Below are 26,821 nucleotides of genomic sequence, written 5' to 3'. Positions count from 1 at the left end.
GTCTGTAGTGTCTTTCAAATAGGTACTGGTTTTCTGGACTATCGGTTGCAAAGCTTTATCCACATAAATGGCAAGAGGGTTAAAGATGCTGTCCGTGCCAGGTACTATGGGTCTCATAGGTGGTGTTTTTAATACTTTATGAATTTTAGGTAACCCATAGAAAACGGGCGTGATCGGATGTTCATTGGTAAGAAATACTCTTGTTTTCTCAGAGATCCACTCATTCTCAAACGCCCGGTCAAGTACTTCTTTGAGCATTATAGTAATTTCTTTAACTGGACCCTGGTCAATTTTTATGTATGTATTCTCATCTTCCAATAGTTTGTTGATTTTAGTGTCATAATAGGCAGTATCCATTAGAACAATCGCACCTCCTTTATCTGCAGGTTTCAGTGTTAAACTGCCATCCTCCGCCAGCTCTTTGATTATTTCACTTTGTCGTCGCCTGATGTTATAGTACTTTGATTTGGTGAAGTTCACCCTTTTCAAATTCTTAATCACTTGTTCTTCAAACATCTTAATTGTTAAATTGTTAATTTGTGGATCAATATATTTGAGAAGGTAGATTAAAATATATTGTCCTTGAATGAAAGCATACTATTTTACCATTGGGACTTATACTTAGTCTTTTATTTTTTTAGGATTGGCACTACAGTACACACCTAGTTGGCATTAGAATTACTTAACAAGGATCAGCAAAAAACAGAATCAGGAGATCACTGATGATCAAAGATCCAGTTATGACTGATGGATAAAAATCCATATTTGAATCATTATAATAATTATGTTGTTTACTTAGTGCAGCTATACTGAAAGCAAAATTTGGGTAGATATCTTCTGATGAAGGGGATTACATTCCCCGAAACGCGTAAAGAGTTTTGTACTTTGCACTATTGGTAACATCATGCACTATCGAGAAAGTTGATCCACGAGAATATGCACTGTACGAATGTCTACCTGCTATATATGCTAATTGAATGTTTATGAATTTTCAACGGATTGGTTGATACCATGAAGTAATAGTGAACCATCAACTACAAAGGAAAGATTGTATAATATTGAATGCGTTTTTCAAATGAATACAGCTGTCATGTTGAATGATATATTTTTTCTATGAAGAATTTCCTTTCGTGGTACTAAAATATTTATTGATGATGAGATCATCAGTTTATAAAGTTCTATTTTAAGAATCATTGAGAGTATTTGGTTGTTATTACATTAGGGTGTGCAGGGGACGGGAGTGTTCCACAAATTTGTGGTCACCCATCGTTTCTCCATAGTTATTTTTGTTCAACACGATTTATGAGGAGGGGTCTACCCCCAAAGGATACTGGGGACAGAACTGTGTGTGTCTGTTGAAAATATCAGGCCCTCGAAGGCAAGAGACTTTTGTTAAGAGTCTTAACCATCAAAGAACTTGATAGCTGGAACAGAACTGTTGGCTCGTGCTGGGAAAGCTCGAGTGTGTGCTGTGCTCGGGAGATCCTCCTTGTCCTGTGCTGAAAACGTGGGGAAGGAAGACCCCTGGTCATCACATCCTGACCCATTATTTGTGAACACTTCTATTTTTATTGAAACCCTATCCCACAATCTTTTTGTAATTAGTTGTAAGGAATTGGCAATAGGTTTTCTTTTAAGTATAGGCCTTTTCGCTTTGACAAGACGCCACAAGGACTGCCTTATTTTTCATTTGATGGCGAAGCTTGTTCCCATCTTAGGTATAGATTAGGCGTTTCTCCACCCTGCATTTACAGTTGAATAAACACCCTTGAACTGTGATCACTTGTCTGTCTTTACTGTTGCCATCATGAGTTCCTTACACCATCCACAGCCTGATTCAGTTTTCAGGGTCTCGGTGAGATGACATTCCTCCAATCCAGCACGGTTTTGTACAGGGAAGAAAGGGTGAAGGCCTCCTATTTCTAATTTTGGATGCAAATGATGGGGGATCACCTATGCCGGGAGCGATTTATCCAAGAAATCGGTGAATGACATCTTCATCGCTATTAAGGTGGACACAGACATCACAAAGGCCATAACCTCTCTGAGAAGCTCTGTCCTTTTGATTAGAGGATTGAGCTAGAGTGGAGATGGAACCTCTAGTGGCACTTTGTCTGAAGCCAACCTAGTTGTACTAAAAAAAAACTATCAATTAGGGGTAAATCCTCCTACAAACATGGAGTTGGAAGGTAAATAAACCGATCCATGCAGGGAAGCCAAAGGCATGTAGGGTACTCCTGTCTCTATTTCATTGTCTGTTCCTTCTACGACCCAATTGGTAAATGGCTAAGTTGCCATGAGCACCAGTGGCAAGAAAAAATCCTAAGTGGGTGCAGTTTCCCATAATCAAAGAAATATTCAACTTGCGCTTCTCTGCCTCCATTTATACTCAAACCTGTTTCTCCCAGATCTCCATTAATTGTTCTCCATTTTCATTTACGTTTCCAAAATTTATTTTTCAGTTGTACAGGAGTTTTGCTGCTTCTGTTTTTTTTGGGGGGTTTTGGACATAAACTCTTATTTTCAATATCCTTCAGTCACCCAGCAGCTCAACCAGTTCAACATGCTTCTTTTCGGCCTGCTCCACGAATCGTCACAATGTGCTTTGCTGGTGACGGGAAATCTGTGCAACTTTGTACACCTGAGCGATTGACTACTTACTCGGGGTGTCCAACAAAGGATGTCTCTTGCAGCAAGGTAAATCCACTGTAGAAATCTGGCCTCCTTTGAAGTTTTGATGAACAGATTAAAATCAGTCCTTATGCCATCTCAGCAGGCACAATTTCTAGGAGAAGACTTGAGCTCTGCAATTTATCTGGTTTGTGGCCAACTACCTTATAAATGCAGACCACTGGTGAACAAAATATAGCAACATCAACAGACTTTTCCAGGTCCCTAAGCTCCCCTTCCAACAGTTGATCAGATACCTTTTTGCTGAGATGGGGGCTCACGTCTGGACAATCTCCAAGTTAAAGGCCTCTGGATGCCTGTAGAAAGCAGTCTACACATGAGCTTGAACTAAGAGCAATGCACTTCACACTAAAGTCATTCCTGTGTGTCCTGTAAATTACCAGATTCAAGTTCAGATAGACAAAACAATGTCCATGTTCTACACTAAGATGCAAGATGGCACGAAATTCCATACGTTGTTGCTGAATGGCACAACAGCTGTGGTTCAGGGCCATCAAACACAACATCAATATAGTTGCTAAACATCTGAAAAGGATGGGCAGCCTACTCGCTTTTGCACGAGACCCAGATGGCTCACCAATTGGAGTTGGATGACTATGAACCTCAGTACTTATTCTTTAAACAGGGTACCCTGGAGTTTGATTGTGATGTTAAAAGCAGGTATCAACACTGAGTTCAAGGGGAAACCCTTTCATTTCCCTGATCACAGAAATTTTTTTCACATTTTCTGCTGATTCCCCTCCTTCAAGTGGTGCTAGTCGGAATTCGGTACACTCCATACAAGATTACTGTGATAGCACTGACATGGCCTATACAGATTTGGCACACTGACCTCTTGGACCTCTTTTGGTAGGACCCAATCAAGTTGCAGTAGATGAACACTGTTCCACCACCAGGCTTGGCCCGATTCTTCATCCGAGAGGTCAGAAATCAGTCTTTTAGAAATGTTAGGATTGCAAGGACGTCCTGTGGCAGCCAGGTCCCTTGTGCGATGTGCAGATGCTAGAAGTAATAGAAACAATTCTGTGCATGGTACCAGAATAAGGTCTTTCACCATTGTTGGCAAACAGTCAACACACATCACCATACCTGTTGGACTTGTCACATCCACTGCAGGCACCACTCAAGGTTTGTTTGCTGGTCATTTCCTAGAAAATGCAATCAACCCATCACAACTCCAATGCTCAATCAATTTGATCCAAACACGAGAGTGGATTTAAAAATGAAGTGGAACAATTAAATTAAAAAAGACTCCCCAAAGCGATCTTCAACAAAGAAAACCCAGCCCTCTATTTTCAAAAACTGAAGAAGTCTTCACTGGAAACAGGAAGTGTACCAAGATCCTTCAATGACCTACATTAAGCACCTCTTAAAAATACCACTGGACAACCAGATGATCCCACTAACTACCAATCTATCTCAAACATACCTCACCCAGCTTAAAACCTTGGAGAGATGTATGCAAATAAATACTGAAACACACACATCACACAAAATAGGATTGAGATCAATAAGAGGAACAGTCTACTGTTATCCATTTGACATGCCCTCAGAATTACAGATACTACCACCACGGCAGCCATCATACTCTTGGCGAGCTCCATGGCTTTGACACTGCTAACTGCAAATCCTTGAAACCGGAAGAGTTGGACTGTACAACACAGCCGTTCCAACGTTTTTCCTCCCAGATAGAACAGAAATCACCAGGCTTCCACTTTGCAGTTAACTCTCAGAAATAACTTGAGGAATCCTGCAAGGATCAAATTATTGGGGCCATGTGGGGCCATGTGTATGTCACTGAGTGATGAGTCTCATTACCTGGACAATGCTCAAATCTTCCAAATATCCATACGCAATGAGATCAACACCACCCTCGCCATCTGCCTGACACAATGAGCACATGGATGACCAGAAACCTAAATCTCAACCCAGACATGACCGAAATCATGATAGTCTCACTCAGTACCGCACAGTAGGCTTATTTGGGTATCTGCCTAAAACACTAATCAAGAACCTCAGAATCTTTATGGTCAACTGCCTAACTAAATAGTTCTACGATCGTCACTCAACCGGATGGATCATACCATTGCAGGCTTTTGAGATTACTTACTGGGTGTCTGTGTGTATGTATGTGTGTGTGCTGTAGCGTATAGTACCATTATTTTTTATTTGCATGTATTTGGGCCTAATGGTATATTTCAAACTTCTATGTGGAACTCTATTACTTTGCGGTCTCTAAATGTTAATGTAACTACATACCAAACTCCTAACTCGGTCTTACTGCTCAGCATTGAGGGAGATTGATACGGCCAAATGTGGAAGCACATTGCACATCACTTAGGTGTGAACCCTCCCACAGGGCTAAAAATCCCTCTCAACACAAGTACACCTAATCAACCAAGAAACCATCCAGCAACAGGAAGCCCACTAGCATTTTTCGGCAACCAACAACCCTAGTAATGAGCAACACTACCCTCTTTGGACCCTCAATACATTTTCAAAGTGAAGGCATTACCGGCTCCCTTCAAGTAATGCCATACCAACTCCCACACCACCACTTTGTCATTGGACTTTTGCTCCTGACTGCCCAACGCATATCGGACTTAGCCACACCACTACTGCCAACAACTTATCTGTGCACTTCTCATAAAGTACCACACCATATACTCCAGATTGGCGCCTGGGGACCCATGCAGATCAAAGGACATGTGATCTTGTAACTCACTTCACCCTCTGTTAACTGTCCACCCAGATGTTTGCAAACTCAACACACCAATTAAGCTACTCCTGCACAACCTTCTTAACATCCCTCTCAGACTGCAAACGGAACACTGCACCTCTACAGCCAGCTTATAACCCACAGTCTCTGATCAGTGTATCTATCCTAACATTACTGGCACACAAGGTCTTCTTTTGAACACGAACACTGCAGCGCTCTTAACACAAAATACCCAGAAACCTGCATGCAGAGCTCATGGTTCTTAGTCTGCACCCATTGACACGAGCGCCGCTATCTTGCACTTTCTCGACTAACGAAACCCTGCCGTTGTGAGCCGAAAGAGTGCCCGGAGACCATGCATTGCGCTGTAAAATCCTAAGATTATTTGCTGAAGTAGGTCAGACAAACGTATGTGTTCATTCACTGGTAAAGTTTGTATTAGGCTGTTCACACCAATTTCTAAACTTGTGTTATCTTGGCACACTAACACAATCTCCATGAAGCATCCCTTTGAAGTAATGGACACAGCAGACCAAAAATGTGGGTCCTGGAAAAGCACATTTTGCGGCACCATAACAGCTTGCTATGTCGGTAATACGCAAAGTTTACCTGAAAAACATATCGCACTGTCTGCTCAGGGTTATTCGGTTTGGATCTAAATTAGTCATGTTGTCAACCTTCTTTAGGATATGCTAGATGTCACGAGAGTACTATTCTACATCAGCAAAGCTGTGGACTTTCATACATCTGACCAACTTTCCATGACCTTTTTCAGCTCTATGTTGAAACGGGACCTATCCAGATGTATTGTAGCAGGTATTAAATATTGTCATAAATCGAACTGGCTGCTCAAAGGCCATTTGACTGTACATTCCATGAGGGGTGGACCTACCACTACAACTGTTCATACTGTGAATCCAATTCACAGTATCTGCCAGTTGATGACTGGGACGATGCTGCATATCTTAACCAGACATTTCGAGGGGATTGGGTCTTCCGACGTATTCCATATCTATGACATGTAATCACCACAGCTGTGCTGCTTCGGAAACTTTTTTCTGCGTCCTGCGTCGATGCGCCGTCGTCGAGGACCTCCTCCGACGTCATCCGATGTGATAAGTAGGACGCACGACGCCAGTAGCCTCAGTTGTAGTTTTTTCCCCCAGAACGTGTGACATTAGCCAACTGTCAGGGAAAGTAACTTGTTCTTCTGACCAGGTGCAGGTGCTAAAACGGATTAATTGATGGGACAAGCAGTACTGCAACATCTTTTCACCTGAGGCATTGTCTAAGTGGTATTCAAATGTTTTAATCTTTTTCATCCAAAGTGCCAAATGGCTAGTAAGTCCCAACCGTCAGGAATAATCGCACACTATCGCACAGACCCAGGGCTCCCTCCACCCTGCTCAGTCACAGGGCCCCACACCCCTCTTTCAGCACAGCCCCCAGCCTCCCTACTCCCAAAACAGACCCTGGGCTCCCACACACCTATCCAAACACAGACCCTTTGGCTCCCCAACCCCTCTCACAGGGCTCCCCTAGCCCACTCTGCAGAGTCCCTGGGCTCCCCTCACCCAGGAGTGGATTGGGAACCAAAAGAGGCCCGGGATTTATTTTCCAGAGTGGCCCCATATTACACCATGCAAGCAAAAATAGCAGCGTAGTTGTGTGTCCTGCGTTCAACAATATAACTTATTGAGTGCTTTGAGAAGAGGCCCATGGTGCAGAAGCACACCAGTACATCTCTAGACTTCCCTATAGGCCCGTGCGCCACTCCTCCCAGAACAGTAGCTGGGCTCACCCCCATCCCTTTCCTAGCTCAGTCCCTGGACTCCCCACCGCCCCTCTCCTAGCACAGTCCCTGGACTCCCCCACCCTTCTCCTAGCACAGTCCCTCGGCTCCCCTCTCCTAGCACAATCCATGGGATCCCCCAGCACAGTCCATGGGCTCACGCCACCTCTCTCCCAACACAGTCCCTGGGCTACCCCCCACTCAGAGCACAGTCCCTTGGGTCCCCAATCCCTCACCCAGCACAGTCCCTGGGATCCCACCACCCCTCTGCCAGCAGTTTTCCTGGGCTTCCGCCACCTCGCTCCCCCATACAGTCTCTGGGCTCTCCCCGCCTCTCTCCCAGCACAGTCCCTGGGCTCTCCCTTCCACTCTCCCAGTACAGTCCCTGGGGTCCCCAACCCCTCTCCCAGCATACTCCCTGGGCTCTCACCACCCCTCTGCCAGCATACTCCCTGGGCTTCCGCCACCTCTCTCCCAGCAGTTTCCCTGGGCTTCCGCCACCTCGCTCCCAGCACAGTCCCTGGGCTCTCCTCGCCTCTCTCCCAGCACAGTCCCTGGGCTCTCCTCGCCTCTCTCCCAGCACAGTCCCTGGGCTCTCCTCGCCTCTCTCCCAGCACAGTCCTTGGGCTCCCCCACCTCTCCCCCAGCACAGTCTACGGGCTCCCCCACCTCTCTGCCAGCAAAGTCACTGGGACTCCACCCCTCTCCCAGGGACTGTGCTGAGCAGTTTGTGGGCTCCCCTCTCCCCGCACAGTCCCAGCACTCCTGCACTGCGCCCCCTCCCCTTTTATCTGGCACCACAGTCTGTCCAGGCACCTTGCCTGCTCCACCGTTCCTCTGCCGCAGATGGAAACAAATACACCTGGAAGTGCCCGTCTCCCAGCACGGACCCTGGGACCTCAACCCCTCTCCCAGCACAGTACCTGGGCTCCCCCACCCCTCCATCGGTGCCTGGGCTTCCACCTAACCCCCTCTCCTAGCGCAGTCCCTGGGTTCCCCCACCTCTCTCCCATCAGTCCCTGGGCTCCCTCACTCCTTCTCTCCGCACAGTACCTGTCCCCCCCCCCTACCACATTCACTGGGCCTGGGTTCACCTACCCTTCTCCTAGCACAGTCCCTGCCCCCCCCCACCATTCACCATGGGCTACTCGACCCCTCTGCCAGCAGTCCCAGTGCTCACCAACCCCTCTGTCAGCAGTCCCTGGGTCCCCCACCCTTTCTCCCAGCAGTCCCTAGGCTCCCTCCTCTCCCAGAACAGTCCTGGGGCTCCCCCACCACCCACCCAGTCCTGGGGTGCTCCACCCCAGCACAGTCTCTGGGTACTCCACCCCAGCACAGTCGCTGGGCGCTCCACCTTTCTCCCAGCAGTCTCTCGGCTCACCCCACCCTTCTCCCTGCACAGTCCCTAGGCTCCCACCACCCCTGCCCTTCCGCTCCCGCCTCTCCCAGCAGTCCCTGGGCTCCACCTTTCTCCCAGCAGAGCGCCTGCCCCCCCCATCCCAGCAAAGGCCCTAGGCTCCCCCCACCCCTCTCCCAGCACAGTACCGAGGCTCCCCCCTCTCACCTAGCACAATCACGGGGCCTGCCACCCCGATCTCCGGAACGTCCCTGGGCCCCCACCTCAACCCCTTCTCCCAGCCGTCCCTGGGCTCCGACACCCCTTCTAGCATTCCCTTGGCTCCCCCTCTCCCAGCACAGTCACTTTTCTCCCCTCACTCCTCTCCCAGCACAGTTCTTGGTTGCCCCACCCCTCTCACAGGACTGTCCCTGGGCTGCCCTCTCCCAGCACAGTACCTGGGCTGCCCTCTCCCAGCACAGTACCTGGGCTCCCCCAACCCCTCTCCCAGTACAATCCCTGGGCTCCCCCACCCCCTCTCCCAGTGCAATCCCTGGGCTCCCCCCCCTCTCCCAGTACAATCCCTGGGCTCCCCCACCCCTCTCCCAGCAAAGTCCCTGGGCTCCCCCCCTCTCCCAGCACAGTCCCTGGGCCCCCGCACTCCTCTCCCAGCACAGTCCCTGGGCTCACCAAACCCCTCTCCTAGCACAGTCCCTGGGCTCACCAAACCCCTCTCCTAGCACAGTCCCTGGGCTCACCAAACCCCTCTCCTAGCACAGTCCCTGGGCTCCCCCCACATGTCTCCCAGCGCAATCCCTGTGCTTCCACCCCTCTCCCAGGGACTGTGTTGAGGGCAGTTGTGGGCTCCCCTCTCCCTGCACAGTCCTAGGGCTCCTGCACAAAACTCCCGCACAGCAGGAACCACCCCCAACCCGCCCCATTTACCTGGTGCCAGTCTGTCCAGGCGCCTTGCCTGCTCCATTGTTCATCTGATGCAGATGGAAACAAATACACCTGGCAGCCCCCTCTCCCAGCATTGGCCCTATTCCCCGCCCTCTCTCCCATCAGTATTTGAGCTCCCTTGCCCCTTCTCCCAGCGGTCGATGGGCTCCTACACCCCTTCTCCCAGCAGTCCCTGGACGCCCCTACCCCTCACTTACCCCTTCCCCCTAGCAATTCCTGGGTCCCCCTCCCTGCTGTCTCTGGTTCCCCTCTGCCAGCACCGTCCCTGGGGCCCCCACCCCTCTCCCAGCAGTGTCCCTGGGCTCCCCCCACCACTCTCCCAGCACAGTCCGTGGGCTCGCCCACTCCTCTCCCAGCACAATCCCTGTGCTTCCCACCTCTCCCAGCACAATCCATGTGCTTCCACCCCTCTCCCAGGGACTGTGCTGAGCACGGTTTGTGGGCTCCCCTCTCACAGCACACTCTCAGGGCTCCTGCACCAAACTCCCGCACAGGAGGAACCACCCCTCTCCCCTGTTTACCTGGTGCCACAGTCTGTCCAGGCGCCTTGCCTGCTCCATTGTACCTCTGCTGCAGTTGGAAACAAATACATCTGGCAGCCCCCTTCCCAGCATAGTCCCTGTTCCCCGGCCTCTCTCCCATCAGTATTTGAGCTCCCTTGCCCCTTCTCCCAGCAGTCCCTGGACGCCCCTACCCCTTCCCCCTAGCAGTCCCTCGGTCCCCCTCCCTGCTGTCTCTGGACTCCCCTCTGCCAGCACCGTCCCTGGGGCCTCTACCCCTCTCCCAGCAGTGTCCCTGGGCTCCCCCAACCCTCTCCGTCACATTACCTGGGCTCCCGCCCACCCTCTCCTAGAACGGTCCCTGGGCCTTGGTTTCCCCCACACCTCTCCTAGAACGGGCAGTCTATGTGAAAGGGTTAGAGAAGGGAAAGGGGCGGGCAAGGTTCCAATGTATCCAACCGGGTAGTATGAGGGAAGTGTGTTATAGGGGAAGGGATACTGCGTCTCGCCACCCGGTGTCCCACTCCCGAACACCCCTCACCCAGGTTATCCTCCTGCACTGGTCCACGCGCAGGGTCTGGATCCAAAGTCTGACCGTGCCCTGGTCACCTGAGAGAGAGATATCCACGGTTACTAGCGGGTGAGATAACTTCTGGTTTCTCACAGCTCCCCCTACTCCCCACACCTTCTCCCAGCACACTCCCCGAGCTCCCCCCACACCTTCTCCCGGCACAGTCCCTGGGCTCCCCCCACGCCTTCTCCCTGCACACTCCCTGGGCTACCCCCACATCACCTTCCAGCACAGTCCCTGGCTCCCACCCCATGCCTTCTCCCAGCACAGTCCCTGGGCGCCCCCCATGCCTTCTCCCAGCACAGTCCCTGAGCCTTCTCCCAGTCCTTGGGCTCCTGCACCACACTCCCATACAGGAACAAGCCCCCCAGCCTGGTGCCACAGCCAGTACAAACGCCTTGCCCACTCCACCATAGATGAAAACAAGCACACCTGGAAGCGTGCTCCCTGGGTCAGCCAAGCCCACCTACCCCAAGCCTGGCCTGTCACACTGAGCATGTGTGGTGGGGGCTATGTTGGGATGGGATATACACGACTGTGCATCCCAACCTGTGCTGGCTTATATTTGTAACTGTTCTTTTTTCTATTTGCAGGATGTGGGGCTGCGGGGGTTGGGGGGTACCACCAATTTGAAGAACAATGGTCTAATTCTACCTCTCTCACTTGCACTGGGGAATCTCTTCAAGCATGTCATCTATAAAATATCTAATTCAGGGGAATACATGAGTTACTTAACTGTAACTTGTTCTGGAGCGCTGTAATCTTTCATGCATTTATAGATTCAACTGTGACCCGCTCTCCTCACTAGTGAGGCAGGGTACCTGTGATGCCCTCTACACTACACTGCTTATTCAAACATTAAAATTGCCTCTGAGTGAGGAGCTGAAGCTTCTCACCACACATTGGTCATGGGGTGAGTGAGCACAGATTTGGTGGCTTGGCTTTTTAATTGTACCAAGTATTCCCAGCCTGACCTCCGAAGTGTAACTGGCATCTAAATCTGTGCCAGATACAAACTATGGAGGACAACATTCACTGATAAATTATTTCATCTTGACTCTGCAACTGCTTTTCACAAGGGATAACTGAATCAAGAGGAACATATTCTGGCTTTGATGCATGAGTTACTACTGATGATGGTTGTTTCCTGAAACATCTGGTGAGCCACTAGAGGATGCCTTTATCACACAAAGCACTAGATATGCTAATACTTTGCTTCTGTTTGCTTGGACCAAGGATCAATGTGGAATTCACTTTTAAGAAGCCTGGTGCAAGGGATTTAAATACTAGTTTGTAGTTGAGTGATGCAAAAATACAAATCATCAATGCCAACAGCAGTCCTGATAACTGCAACATGGTCCAGTCCGGTATGGTCATTGGAAATGTTCCATACTTTGGCAACAAGGTCACTCTCTGCTCCCTGTAGTTTATACATCCTTTTTCAGGGATGTTCCCCAACTATTTGCTAGCACAAACATAAAACATCTCTGGTTTTATTGAAATATTTAGCTAGCTAAGTTTTGCTTGCAAAAGAGTCAATGTTTTTAGCCCAACTATGGTCGTAGCTGTTAAAGTAATTTACTTGTAAGAAATATTTTCGATTCACATTTTTGTTAATAACTGCATGAGATTTTACTCTTCAGTTCTCCATAAACCATGAATGGTATTAGCATGAATGAAGATGTGTACTTAACCATTGTTATTCCTCTTTTCCAGGTGCCTTGAGACCATCTTTGAAGAACCGAAGGAGAAGAATGGATCCTTGGTAGCAGTAAGCCAGCAGAAGAGGAAGCGGGTCCTGGAATTTCAAGATTTCACGATCCCTCGGAAAAGGAAAGCTAAGGGAAAAGTCAAGTTGATGGGCAATTACATGCGTGGCAGAAGGGCTACACTGGATGGCAGTGAGCTTGATGCCCTCCTCATACAGAAGCTGATGGACCTGGAGATATTTTTAGCTGAGGAGGAAGCCCGAGAGGAGATATGTGGGCATTGAGCGGAATGAAAGAGCTTGTTGACGGAGTTGGACATTGGTGGCTATTGCAAAAGCATTTCCCCAGTGGGCACGTGCAAACCCCCTGCCAGACAAATCAACTTTTTATATTTGCTATTAAAAGGTGACCTGTTGATGTCTGGGCCTTTCCTTAAGATGCATTGTGATGGGCAAAGGGTGTCTGAAAACTCAACATTGTTTTTACCTATGTTGAAGAGCAGCCCATTCACCCTTCTCCCACTACGGGACTTCCGGACTAATCACTAGCTAGATTAAACCGTATTATTTGAAGTGGGCAATGTGCTCTGATCACTGCCAAAACAGTTGGAGTAGAAACTCCCGGAGCTGATGGATACAGACGTTTTCTTGTGTCTGGTTGTCTGCTAATGTAACACTGTTTTTGGCCTGCCTGACCCAGTGGTACTTTGTTGAAGTCTTAAACTCCTGCCCGACTAGGTGACGAACTTGGTGAGCTGTTACCCTGCCCCAGCCCTGTGGTGCTGGGGTTAAACACACACACACGCCAAGGAGCCTCCTGTGGTCCCCACTGGAATTGCACTTGTATATTTTGTAATTTTAGGTTTATAGGAAACTTAATCTTAAAAAATATTTTTTTTATTTTGCATTTAAATCAAGGGCCATTTAAAATATGTGTGTGCTCGCCGATGTGTGTGTGCTCGCTGATGAGAGAATTGTTAAGGGCAGGGGATGTGATTACCTTCTCAGGTATGCTACTGGACTGGTTAGTAGTCATCTTCCCTTCGTTCTTAGTATGCAAACCTTTGTTCCATTGTACTTGTCTGAGTGCTAAACAATATGTATTCACACATTGCTGTTTGTGCCGGTGAGAGGCCCTGCTCTTTATATATTGATCATGTGCTTGCAGTTTGTTTTAAAGTTAAGCTGAAGCTGTTACTGAAACATTTATTCACTTTAGCGAGTATACTGTGTATTTCAAAAGAAAAGATGATGGCTCTGAAATAATTGGTGAGGATTATTTAGAGAGGTTCCTGCTGGACAGACCCTTTCTTTATAAAAACAGGAACAGTGTCGCTGCCAGGGTTGGGGCTAGCATTCAGGATATGAACATTCTAATGTGTGTAGTAGTGTTTGAGGTCCCTCCAATACCATTCCATTTATCAGGGGACCTATGCTCTGCTTGAGGGTGCCTGCCTTTGTAAATGAGACTTTTCATGCTATTAAGTATGGCACAATGATCTAACAGTGGATGAGTGAGACTGTATATAATGCCTTGGAAGTTTGTTTCACTACCTGCTTCATTGAACTGCTCCTACATCGATTACCCATTTGTGTGTTTTTGTATTTATTTATATGGACGGCACATGACAAATGAGCATTGTTGTTGAGGAGCACTGCTGGAAATCTAATTGAGTACTTGGGTTATGTACATTTAATCTAATGGAGTACTGTACATTTTATTTAAAACATCTTTTCTTGGACACGACAGTTCAGCCAGTGTGTGATAACTCTGTAGAACAGGGAATATTTGCAACTCTGTTGCCCCTTCTGAAAAGTGTGTGTATTACAAATGCGATGTTCATATGGTGGCATCTCTAGGATTACCATACCTTTTGTTGGTGTGATTTTCGCAACAGTGGTCCGATTCTTTCTTCTCTCTGAAAACTGAATGACCAGTATTCAGGACTTCTGTGAGTGAAGAGGTACATTCCATACCAGATGCAATTTTATATAATGGTGCCCCTGGAATGGGTGGGTGGTGTGCTCCCACGTGTGACATTTATCTTTGCTTATTACCTGGGTTGGGCATTTGTGTATCAAAAGCGTATTAGGCATTTCTGGGAGATAAGATCTGTTGTGATGGTCTTTCTTTATTGATGAATTTAATGCCTGTGGGGTCTTTTTCTGACGTTTGTCCACTTTCTGTGCTGACCTGCTTTGTGCCTTATTGTACGCCAGTGTTTTCAGTATGTTCGTCCCTTGAAACTGGGATAGCTATGTTTGATTTGAATGATTATTTGAGCATAGTACACAAGCAGGATGTATATAGAATATTCACATTTAATCTGCAGCTTGCCTAAAATCCCATCTCCTGCAATGAAATTTGGGCATCTTTCTTTGAGCTATTTAATCTTGGTGGAGCTAGTATGGTTGTCTCTACTTCTTTCATTGACTGTCTTTAGATTGAGCAACGGATGCCTTTATCAAAAACTCTAGCTGATATACACTGAGCAGGGACGTCTGATTCTTATAGGTACTAAGTCTTCCCACCCCCATACCCTTGCCAGGTAAAGAAGGAACAAGAAAGGTTGGTCATGAATGAACCTTCCCTAGGTGTGTCCATCTAGTCTTACCACTTACTTCAGGAGCCATTTTTAAGACTTTGACATGTGCCCCTGACCATGCAGCTGCCCTTTTCTTAACTCGCTTGAGTGAATCTAAAATTCCATTGTACCTGTGTTGTTTTAATTTATATAAATAAATAACTCATTTTTTTGTAACTGTCTGTTTATTTGCAATGAACGTGTAAAGTATTTGAAATGTTTATCAGTAATTTCCATTTGGACTTTTTTTCATTTTATCGTCTATTTTTTTAAATCTCCTTTTTTGGATGCATGATCAGTTTTTTTCTTATGAGCAGTCGCTTTTTATCTAGAGCAATACGTTCTTTTGTTCCATGCTTTCTTCCATGCACATCTAAATATCACAGGAAAATATTGAAATATGTCAATATAAAAACTAAATAATGCAAAAAAGGTAATCCACGTTGTGTAATAAACTTTGGAACTACTGAATGACTACTGTATGCATAGTCATTCAGTCCTAAGATTGTGGCATCTTCCTATCGGATGGCAGCAGAGCAGGTACCCTACTTCTTTACGTGTAGAAACCTATGCACAGAAGCCTGGGAGTAGGTACTTCGTCCCAGCCACCACTAGTTCCTCTCAGTTCAGTGTTACTCACCACTCCGAAGTAGGCCCAAGACGTGGATGAGTGACCTTGGAGATGATGGTTGTACAAGAATCAATATTCAGCCTTCTATCCCAGCTCCCCTGAGTACAAGACTCGGGCTTCCTCAAAGAGGGGCTCTTTTCTACAATGTACCTCTCTCCTTTTCGATTGGGACAGACAGATGTCAATTGAATAAAGGAGCGGGGAGAACACACACCGCCAATACCAATGCTGCAAAAGAATACAAAGATATTATACAGTGTTGAGAATAAACCAAGCAATCGGAACAGCAGTTTAATACAGAAAATACCTAGGTAAGTATTGGAGTGGAGCTTCCCCGGGGTAAATCTACAAAAAATATGAATAACCACAGTCAGTGGAAAGAATTCTAAAGAAACTTCCTAAAGTATTGAACCAATGACAACCAACCTGAAATATGGGTATTTTGAGGATGGATAATAGTCCAGGAAATGGGAGACAACGATAGGAGAAAACAGCAAACAGGAATGTTAGTATAGGGAAATAAACCCGAGCGGCACGAGGGTTGCACTAGTGCCGGGTTGGTGCAGAATCAGCAAAGCGTTTATATGCACTTAAAGACAAGTTCACAAGACAGGGTAGATCACTCAGTGTCCCAAAATCCAGCAAAAGGAAAATATCCAATCAAGACAGTAGGGAAATGAATTCAATAGCAGGGATGGAGTTGCCAACTACAAATAGGTACCTGAGCGCACACGCATCCAGATAAGGCGTGGAAGAGTTCCGGGTGGTTGATAGCAAGTCACCTGCGAGGAGGGCAAAGTCGTTCCGCATTGGTAACAGCTAGCTGGGATGAGGTACCGCAAGAGGCAGCAGGAATAATAATCCAATAACGTTCTGTGTCAAAAACCAGGCAAGCACGACAGGATTAAAGGAGGAGGCAAGCCAAAACAGGAGAAGTCTGGGTCAGAAACGTAGCGGTCAGTAAAAAGCCAATCCAGAAGCCAGGCAAGGGTCAGGACCAGTTAAGCAGAATAGGAATTCGTAGAAGGAAAAACAAAGGAGTAAATGGACGTAACCGCTGTAGCTTGTAACGCTCATTAGCAGCAACGAGCCCCTTGAAAGACGGTGGTTTTAAAGCCGTATGGGGGCGTGTCTTGCCGTACATCTTCCACGTACAGGACGTGTCAGCTGACACGGACTCCGTCGTAGTTTGTGCAGGCGCCATGGCAACCTGTATCTGCTCCACAGAGGAGCTTGTAAAGGAGTCATATTCTGCAAGGAAGCCCGCAGGGAAGCCCGAAGTGTAACATTCAAGCACATTTTTCCTCCCATTGTTATTTTCTGGTACCTGATACAGCGCACTGTTGCCAGCAGTTCGCCCTCATGGCACAAAAATGTCAGCTTGCTAACTGTAATGGTAACAACGCCTTGCAAAATGGAAAGCCTGGCTCACTAGATCTAAGACTGAGGAAAGGAAGTTAGATATGTTGGACTAAAACAGAACAGACACTGCAGTCCATCACTTTTATATAAATGTTCCAGAGCTCCTTGTTTATCTTGTCCAGGGCACATGTAACCCCACCCTCACTAAATGTGATACCTGGAATAATCTTGTCTGCCTCTATGCACTTCAAGCAAGTTAAGCGCAAGAGCAGATTGGCTCATAGGCTGTAGTAAATCTTCATTCTAAACAGAGCTTATTACACTCATTGCAAGTGTCTTGTTGAGCTAAAATGTAAACTTTTCCAATGTTCTCCATGTCCCATGAGACTTGCTGCAAACATGTAGACCCTCCTCGTCTTTAATTTCCTTCTCCAGATTTGACACTTATGTTTTTCTTTTTCGTTTTGACTGTAAACTCCATCAGAAACCCCTGCATACAGCATTTCATGCTTCCTATGCAGATGAGTCGCACATCGCATGTCCATCTGCATCTGAAGTCCACAATTTCCTTGTTGATTAGTTATTTGGTCACTTTATCCTTCTAGAACAAAGTCTGAAGTCTCCAGTTGAAAGGTTTCTGCAATGCCATAGCTGAGGTTCAATCCAGGGATTTTCGAGGCATGTTCTGAGGTCAAAGTATAACCTAACATGGCTGCCTAATCACAGGCTCCCGCCCCGGCCAGCAATAAAGAGAGTATATCAAGCATACCTCAGCCAGCCAGCTGTCTGAATCCACCCTGAAAAAACAACGAACACACCGGGGCACCTCCGGGCGATATCTTGAATAGAAGTACAGGGCCGAAAACGGGCGATAAATAAGGCACAGAGGAGGCTGCTCTGTCTCAGGCACGCAGCGCGCTAGCTTGTCTGCAAGTGCCCACTGGTGGCGTGAGGAGTAGGCAGAGATCACGTCCTCTGCACAAGGGGAACCCCTGCTGTAGCCCGACGGAAGGGAGCTGGGCCAAGAAGTGAAGCCCTGCACACTAACAGAGCTTAGCAAACACGGGGGTTTGAGTGCCCAGTCCGGTGAACTACATCCGGCGTGAGGCACATGGCCCCTGAGAACGGAGCGGAGGAGGTGCGGACATTGCGAGCGGCAGCCCAGCGGTGAGTGAGACCCCACGCCAGGTCGTGCCCCCTAATATAGAGAGCTGGGGACGCCACGCACTGTGACATCCCCTACCCATGTAAACTGGCATAGTACTTGGCAGCAGCGGCACCAGGATAAGACTCCCTGACCACGTGGGGCTGCTACGAGGGACTCCATTTAGGGAAAAAGCTACAGGACCAAGCAAAAGAAGGCAGTGCACAGTCCGCGGCACTAGGCTAGCCCCAAGCAGCAAACACCACCACGCGAGCTGCCTCCCACTTTGCAGTATGGAAAATAAGCCCACTGAACAAGAGAAGAGGGGAAGGGATGTGCTAAACCCACCACAGCTAAGATATGAGAAAGCAGACGGGCAAGCAACAATGCCAGGGGGCACACCAGGAAAGGGCCCAGAAGGCAGAATGCTCACTGAGGTGGACATGACCCGATTTTCCACCAAGGAGGACTCCGGGCACATGCTGGCAGAAATTAAAGCACTCTGAGGTGACATACAAGCCTCCCTGGCTGATCTCACGGCCCCGGTCAGCACCATAGAAAGCAAGGTGGAAGACCTGGAGAACAACCAGCTCAATGCAGACCTTGTTGAAATGAGGCTTGAATTGGAGCTGCGTGAAGAAGTCACACTGAAGATAGATGACTTAGAAAATAGGAAGAAAAGAAATATATTCGGATACTGGGCCTGAGGGAAATGCCTGGGGAAACCCTGAGACAGGTGATGGAGAATGTGCAAGCCATCGTCAACCTTCTTTTCGACACGGAGGGAGGTGGAGTGGTAGGGCTGGAGAGGGCACACAGAGGCGGTAAGCCATATAGCGATGGCCCTAGATCTGTCGTGACTACGTTTTTGCGATGCATGAGCAAGGCTGATTGGCTGAAGTGCTGGCTCGGGCTCGAGAGCGAAGCAAACTGGACTTCAATGGATCCAAGATTGTGATATACCAGGACCTTTCCAACCTAACTCTCTTGAGGAGAAGAGATTGCAGACCCCTCACAAAATGGCTAATGGAGAAAGCGATATGGTACAGGTGGGGGTACTTGTTCTTACTGCAATTCGAGGTAGACACGATGGACTACCGCATCACCTCGGCGGATGAAGCAGAACAAGCACTAAGTCATTAAACATTGGATGCCGAGGCAGCCTTGGACCTGATGGACTGTCGAGCCACAAATAGGGGACAGCAGACATGAACACCGGGCCCACAGATAAGACGGAAGGGGCAATCAAGGTGGAAATGTATGCGCTTGAATAGCCCTTCCCCACGTAAAACAACCTGAGCGCTGGAGGTGGCACAAACGAGCCAAGCCTTAGGGATGCTATGCCTTTGGTGGGGCTCACTGAACAGGCAGACCGGTAAGGTACTGGACTGCATGCTGGAAAGGGGGAGAGTGCAATCTCTCTCCCTAGGTGGCCCTCGACAGGATGGAGGGCGTCTCGTTAAGCTTCGCAATGGACTGCGGCTTTTTGTTCAAGGAAATATTAATGGTGGTTTTGTTTAAGGGGGCAATTCCGAAGGAAGTGCATATCTGTCCGGGATGATACTTTCCCCATGAGTGGTGTGGGTGGAAGCTGTGCGAAGCGGACAGATATTAAGGAGATGGGAAGGGAGAAGTGAGGGAGATAAATGAGGCCAAATGGGGGCAGTAGGAGTCTGGCCGTTGGCAACCTGAATGTGAAAGGACAACGCGCCCCCAAAAAGATCCCTGGTAGCAAGGGAATTCCAGGAAGCCGCCCTGGACGTGCTGTTTCTGCAAGAAACGCTGCAAGTGATGGGAGAGGAGCGGAAACTGAGGGAGGCGGGTATAATACAGGTATACTGGGCCTCGGACTGTGAAGAACGACGAGGTTGGGATTATTGTGCACAATCATTGCTGGCTACAGGACTCGAAAATGGCCAGATTGCTAGATGGGCGGCTGCTCACAGTGCAGGGCACCCTGGAGGGGGCCCTATAGGCCCCCATTCAGGGCCAAGTGGGGTTCATGCAAAGCACACTGGACCATATGCAGGCTTTGCCAGCTGAGGTGTGCATCATTGGGGGAGACTTCAACTCCTGGGCGGATGAGGTGCTGGATAGGAAATCTGAGAGATGTGGATGATCGGAAAGAGGAATTGAGACGGGGATACCTAGGACGCTCCATTGATGTAAGGGGCTTGTTAGTTGTGTGGAGAATGAAGCACCTGGGAGAACAGGGCTACACCTACCTTTCTGCCCCGCACTCAACGTACACCAGGATAGATTATTTGTTACTAAGTGGGGATCAGAGGGATAGAGTGCTGGACTGTTAAATAAGACTGGTGGGGTGGACCGATCACGATATGGTCCTAATTACATTAGACATGGAGGGAATATACAGGGTGAGTAATAGCTGGAGGTGTAATGAACTCTTTTGGAAGGGTATCGGGTAATAATGTCCCTGTACATAATGTCGCCAAGAAAAGCTGTTGGCGACATTACATATGGTGACATTATGTATTGGGATGGGTTGCAGGGTTGTCCCCGGTACCCCTTATTAAAAAAAAAAAATAATAATGTTTTAAGAAATCGGAGGCTACAGGGGTGCCCCCTGCATGTTCAATGTAATAATGTCTCTGCAAAAAACTGCTACTTTTTTGTCAGGAGATATTTTTGCGTGGACTTTATTACATGGAAACTTTGGGAAGGCCCGGTATTCGCTGACCAGCTGTCCGGAGACGTTGAGTATTTTGAGATAAACGACACGGGTGAAAGACATAAAGATAGTATGGGATGCAGGGAAGGCCACAAGGCGAGGTCTCTTAATTAGGGAAGGGGCATGGAAAAAGAGGGCGAGGAAGCTCCAGAGGATGGGCTCCATCGCCAAATATTGGAGGGGGAGGCGAGGATGCATGCGGAGGGTGGGGATGGGGATCGAGATGGGACGCTGGAAAATTTGCAGGGCAAAAGAGAAGAACTGAAGGAGCTAAAACTGGGCGAAACACTGTAAACAAATACCTTAAGCATAAATATTATGAGAATGGGGGGCTTACGAAGCGATTGTCCTCTGACGTATTTAACATCTATGACAGGTAATCGCCACAGCTGTGCTGCTTCGGAAAATTTTCGGCGTCGGAGTCCTACGTCGATACGCTGTCCCTCCAGGGCATCCGTCGAGCCGACGTCACCCGATGTTATAAGTAGGACGCACGACGCCCGTAGCCTCAGTTCTGTTTTTTCCGCAAACGTGTTCGCTTCGGAATCTCGGCACGCCTCGGTTCTTCTCCTGATTGAATCAGTTCTTCAAACTTGGTTGTTTGTGAAGTATAATGTCTTCGTCGTCTTCTACCCCGCGGCCGGGCTTCAAGAAGTGTCGGGACTGCGGTTCCAGTCATCGGTCACAGTCATCGGAGGACCACACCACCGATGACTGTGACGAATGCCAGTGTTTGACGTCGAAGGCCTTGCGGGAGCGTAAGAAGAAGTTGACTGTAGGTAGGGTTTCCAAACCCCGAAAGTCGAAATCCGCTGGGCTTTCGACCGACTATTCGAGGGGCGACTCGCCGCTTCGGCGTAAGTCCAGTGGGTCTCGGTCCCTGAGTGGTTGCCGCCATTCCTCTGCCTCTTCTAGGCACTCTCGGAAGCGCCGTCACCGGTTGCCTTCCTCGTCCGAGGACTCCGCCAGACGGCGGGTAGCTTGTCCCAACAAGCATTCATCTCAGGCAGAATGGGACGCATTTCGCAAGGAGATGATGGTGATTTTTGAATCGCAGGGCTCCGTTCCGTCTGCACCTTTGAGAGAAGCCGGCAAGGAACGCGCTAGTGCCACCGCCCGCACACCTTGGGGCTCGGGCAGTCGGCGCGATAATCGGGAGCCGTCGAGGTCCCGGTCGGACAAGGTGAATTGCTCTAGCCATGCCCGCTCCAGGGTCTTCTAAGAAGACATGGACGCCATCTACGCCATGTCCGTCGAGGGACTCTCTTGAGGCTCCGGCTCCGAGGAAGTCATCGGTGCCGAGGCCGTCTAAGGACACGCTCGGGGCTCCGGCCTCGAAGCCGTTGTCGAAGATGTCGACACCCTCGATGCCTTTTGTGGAGGCTTTACCGGAGGTACCAAGGAGGACGGTGGAAACTCTAAGGAAGGCCCTGAGTAAATCGGTGAGGCCTGTTTTTGAACCTTTTTCTGTGCCCTCATCCAGGGATTTGTTCCAGCCTTTGGATTATATCTCAGAGGTGGATGAAGGGTCAGATGTGGAAGGGTTTGTCCCTCCTGAGGTTCCTGACGAACTGTTTTCTGGTCATAGCCAGATGGAAGACCTGCGTCAATCCTTGCATGACGGGAGTGGTCTGGACACCTCCCCGGAGGTTGAATTTGGCAGGCCTGAGCCCGTTACACACGCCGAGTCTTCGTACAGGCGTCTCATGTTGAGGGCGACGGAATACTTGGGGTGGTCTGCTCCACCTGTGGATTTTCTGTAGGATGACCTGACAGATATTTTGGACCAAAGTCCACCCACTGATCCGGTGCTGCCATTTCATATGCCCTTACAAAGAAGGGTGGCAGCGGCTTGGACTGCTCCGGACAGCAGTGAATAAGTCGTTGCGGAAAAAATCCCGTCCAGTCCAGCCAGTGGTGAACCCGGCTACTTGTATTTGCACCACACTCCGGAGAGTTTGATGGTGCAAGCGGCTACGGCTCTAGCAAAGCCCTGTCATCCCTCCTGATGGGGCAAGCGCTAGTATTTTCATCTGGGGGTATGGTTTTAAAGGCAGCCAACTCAGTTTGTGCCTTGGCAAGATTCACTCACACTTTGTGGAATTGTGTATCTTTGGCGGCTGAATATATTCCCGAAGGGGAGGAACGGGATGGTTTTTTTGCCCTCGTTCAGGATGGCAAGAATGCCATGTGTGAATCCGTTAAGTCAGGTCTGGACGTGGCAGACTGTGTCAGCCGGTCTATGGCAGCAAGCACCATGATGCGCAGGTTTGCGTGGTTGCAGAAGTCGGGGTTTGCTCCTGATGTACAGTCCCGGCTTCTCAACATGCCTTTTGATGGTGACCATCTTTTTGGCAGCAAGGCTCATGAGAGCCTTGAGAGTTTGCAGACCTCCAAAGCTGCAGTGAAGTCGTTGAGCGCTGCAGTTAGTCAACCTCTGCCTTTTTGCCCTAGGACAGCAATGCAGGGGAGGTTCCTTTCGATACTACTCGTCCTTTGGTAGATCGAGGGGAGCTGCCAATCAAAGGGGCCAACGTAGGAATACCAGAGGTGGAAAACAAGGTACTCACGGTGCCAAAGCCGCTCGGGCAGTTGCCTCTTTGCCCTCAGGCACTGCCGCAGCCGCTTAGTCATGAGGCCATGTCCCATGGTTCGCCGGTTGAGGGAAGGCTGGCGCAGCATCTTGTAGAATGACGTGCCATTACTTCAGATGTGTGGGTTCTGGAGATCATAGCCAACGACTACTGTCTTCCTTTCCGGCAGAGGCCTCACGACAATCCACCAGGGAATCTCTCTTTGAAGAGTCCGGATCAGCTCCTTGCGCAGGGAATCTGTAGCGGAGAGGAACAAGGGATGGTATTCCCCATATATTTTGATCCCGAAAAAAGACGTGGGATTGAGACCCATCATAGACTTGCGTGGTTTGAACAAGCTCCTCAGGAAGGACAAGTTCAAGATGTTTACTCTCTCTCAAGTCCTCCAGGCCCTTCAACTTCAGGACTGGTTGGTTTCTCTCGACCTCAAGGATGCTTACTTTCATGTGCCAATTCATCCCAAGCACAGGAAGTACCTGAGGTTTGCGGTTGGCGACTCGCATTTTCAGTTTCGAGTCCTGCCGTTCGGATTGACCACCGCCCTGAGGGTCTTCACCAAGCTCATGGTGATGGTGGCAGCATATCTCAGGAAAGGGGGGATTCACGTCTACCCCTACCTGGACGATTGTTTGATCAGGGCGCACTCTCCAGAGCAAGTCCTGGATCATCTGTCAGTCATCTACCACTCTCTTCACAGGCTGGGCTTCTCCCTTAACTTCAAAAAGTCCCACTTGACACCTACCCAGCGGCTCCAGTACATCTGAGCAGTGCTCGACATCCCTGGGGCAGTGTTCGCCTCCCCAGGTGAGGGCTCATAACATTCTGCAGATGGTGGACAAGTTTCAACGTGCCCAGAGTCTCCCGGCATTCGAGTTCTTGAGGTTGCTCGGTCTCATGGCATCCTGCATTCTACTGGTGCCAGAGGCCAGGTTGCGGATGAGATCTCTGCAATGGGCTCTCAAGATGCAGCGGTCGCAGTCCTCCAGCAGGATGTCGGACCCCGTTCAGGTGCCGCCCCCGGTCCCCCAGGATCTTCTGTGGTGGGCCGTCGAAGGCAATCTGATGAAGGGGGTTCCATTTTGGCTATCCTGGCCGGAGGTAACGATCGTGGCAGACACATCCCTCACGGGATGGGGAGCTCATGCCAACGAGTTGACAGTCGGCGGTCATTGGTCTCCGTCCGAGTCCAGACTCCATATCAATCTGTTGGAGCCGAGGGCCATCAGGCTAGCTCTGAAGGCTTTTCTGCTGTCTGTGTGGGGGAAGAATGTCCTGATTCTGACGGACAATACAGTGGCCATGCACTACCTCAACAAAAAGGGGGGGGACAGGGTCTCTCCCACTGTGCAGAGAGGCGATGCAGCTCTGGTTCTGGGACATCCAGCAGGAAATTTCGATCTCGGCAGTTCATCTGGCCGGAGACGAAAACGAGGCGGCGGACGCTCTGAGCAGGTAGAGCACGGTCTCTCACGAGTGGGAGCTGGCTCAGGAGGTTCTCTTGGAGATCTTTGCCCTTTGGGGGACCCCGCAAGTGGATCTCTTTGCCACCAGTGTCAACCGGAAGTGCGAAAGATTCTGCTCGCGGGAATTTCCTACAAGAGGAGCGTTTAGGGGATGCGTTCGTAGTGGAGTGGTCCTTCCCACTGCTGTACGCGTTTCCTCCAATCCCCGTCATTCCGCAAGTGCTGCGGAGGTTACAGAGGTTCGGTTCCCAAATGATCCTCATTGCTCCGGCATGGGCCAGGACAGCGTGGTACCCGGACCTTCTCGACATGTCCATCTGCCCTCCATGCCGTCTTCCCTATCGAGACGATCTGCTCTCATGGGAGGGGGGTCGGGTTCTCCATCCAGGGGTCCAGTGTCTCAACCTTCATGCTTGGTTTCTGAAAGGTTGAGGTACAAGGATTGGGACCTCCCTGAAGACGTGATGGAGGTGTTGCTTTCGGCCAGGCGGCCTGCAACAAAGTCCCTGTACCGTTGCCGTTGGAGAAAGTTCTGCGACTGGTGCAGGGTAAAGAATGTGGAACCTTTTTCATGTGCCATTCCTGTGGTTCTGTCTCTTTTGCTTTCGTTAGCCCACAAGGGCCTGCAAGTGGGTACCATTAAGGGTTACCTGGCGGCGCTGTCCATATTTAAGCGCTCGTCTGAGGAGTGTTCTTATTTTAAGATTCATTTAATTTCTCAGTTTCTGAAAGGGATCACTAATGTGTTCCCTCTGTCACCTTTCCAGGTGCCCGTTTGGGATTTGAACTTGGTTCTGAAATTCCTATGGGAGCTCCGTTTGAGCCCTTACATTCTTGTCCTTTGAGACTGTTGACCTTTAAAACTATATTTCTGGTTGCGGTTACTTCCGTTCGCAGAGTGAGTGAGTTGCAGGCACTATCCGCCAAGCCACATTTCACGGTGTTCCATAAGGACAGGGTTGTCCTTAGGGTCCGTCCTCCTTTTCTTCCGAAGGGTGTGTCAGATTTTCATTTGAGCCAGAAGGTAATTCTTCCGGCGTTCTATCCTCCTCCGCATCCTGGTAAGGAAGAGGAGAGGCTCCATAGGTTGGGTCCTAGGAGAGCTTTAAGTTTCTTCATCTCACGCATGTCCCGGGTCAGAGTGGAAGATCAGCTCTTTGTAGGATACGGTGGAAGGCGTTTGGGTCAAGATGTTACTAAGCGGACCCTGTCCAGATGGATTATCTTGACAATCTCTGAATGCTACCGTCTGGCTGGTCAGGACCCTCCGGTAGGCTTACGTGCCCAATCTACTAGGGGTGTGGCTGCCTCTACTGCTCTGCAGAGGGGTTTTTCCCATTCGTAACATTTGTGAAGCAGCCACATGGGCCTATGCCCATACTTTTGTAAAACACTACTCCCTGGATTCTATCCATGGGCAGGATTTGGCCTTTGGCAAGGCGGTCCCCTATTCTACAATTTAATTGGGCATTCTAAAATTATAAATTCTTATCCCACCTCCATACGTTGGTACTGCTTTGGGAGTCTGTCATAGATGTGGAATACTTCGGAGGACACAATCCCTTTGAAGAACAAGTTACTTTCTTATCTGGTAACCTTCTTTCGATGGGCTGTTCCTCCGATGTATTCCACATCGCACCCTCCGGCCTGCATTTCTTATGCGATTGCAGCTTACGTTTCCGCAAGGCTTTCTGTAGTCATACTGGCAGAAGATTGGTGCCACACGTTCTGGGAAAAAACAACTGAGGCTATGGGCGTCGTGTGTCCTCCTTATAACATCCGGTGGCGTCTGCTCAACGGAGGTCCTCGAGGGACAGCGTATCAACGTAGGACTCAGACGCTGAATAATTTTCCAAAGCAGCACACCTGTGCTGATTACCTGTCATAGATGTGGAACACGTCGGAGGAACATCCCATCGAAAGAACGTTACCAGATAAGAAAGTAACTTGTTCTTCTGTCTGCAGTGCTAAGGAAGGTAGGCTTTGGTGACAGAATGCTGGGGGCCATAGGGGCAATATATGCAGAACCCACAGCAGGTTATGAATAGGAAAAAGTCTAGGATCATTAGA

At 49.1% G+C, this 26,821-nt stretch overlaps 1 protein-coding gene across 10 annotated transcripts in view; it reads left to right on the top strand.

The window, feature by feature from the left end:
• PRR14L (proline rich 14 like) overlaps positions 1-15,042 on the top strand; it is an 857,487-nt gene extending 842,445 nt beyond the window's left edge. For all 10 annotated transcript variants that reach the window (XM_069619830.1, XM_069619828.1, XM_069619834.1 and 7 more), the window contains one exon: positions 12,289-15,042. In XM_069619830.1, the coding sequence (XP_069475931.1) occupies positions 12,289-12,565 (277 nt within the window). In that variant the 3' untranslated portion in view covers positions 12,566-15,042. The remainder of the gene's footprint in view (positions 1-12,288) is intronic.
• Positions 15,043-26,821: the final 11,779 nt, after the last annotated feature.

This window comes from Ambystoma mexicanum, chromosome 10, assembly GCF_040938575.1.
Source record: "Ambystoma mexicanum isolate Mex_15411 chromosome 10, UKY_AmexF1_1, whole genome shotgun sequence".
Taxonomy (NCBI): Eukaryota; Metazoa; Chordata; class Amphibia; order Caudata; family Ambystomatidae; genus Ambystoma; species Ambystoma mexicanum.
This window is presented reverse-complemented; position numbering and strand designations above follow the sequence as displayed.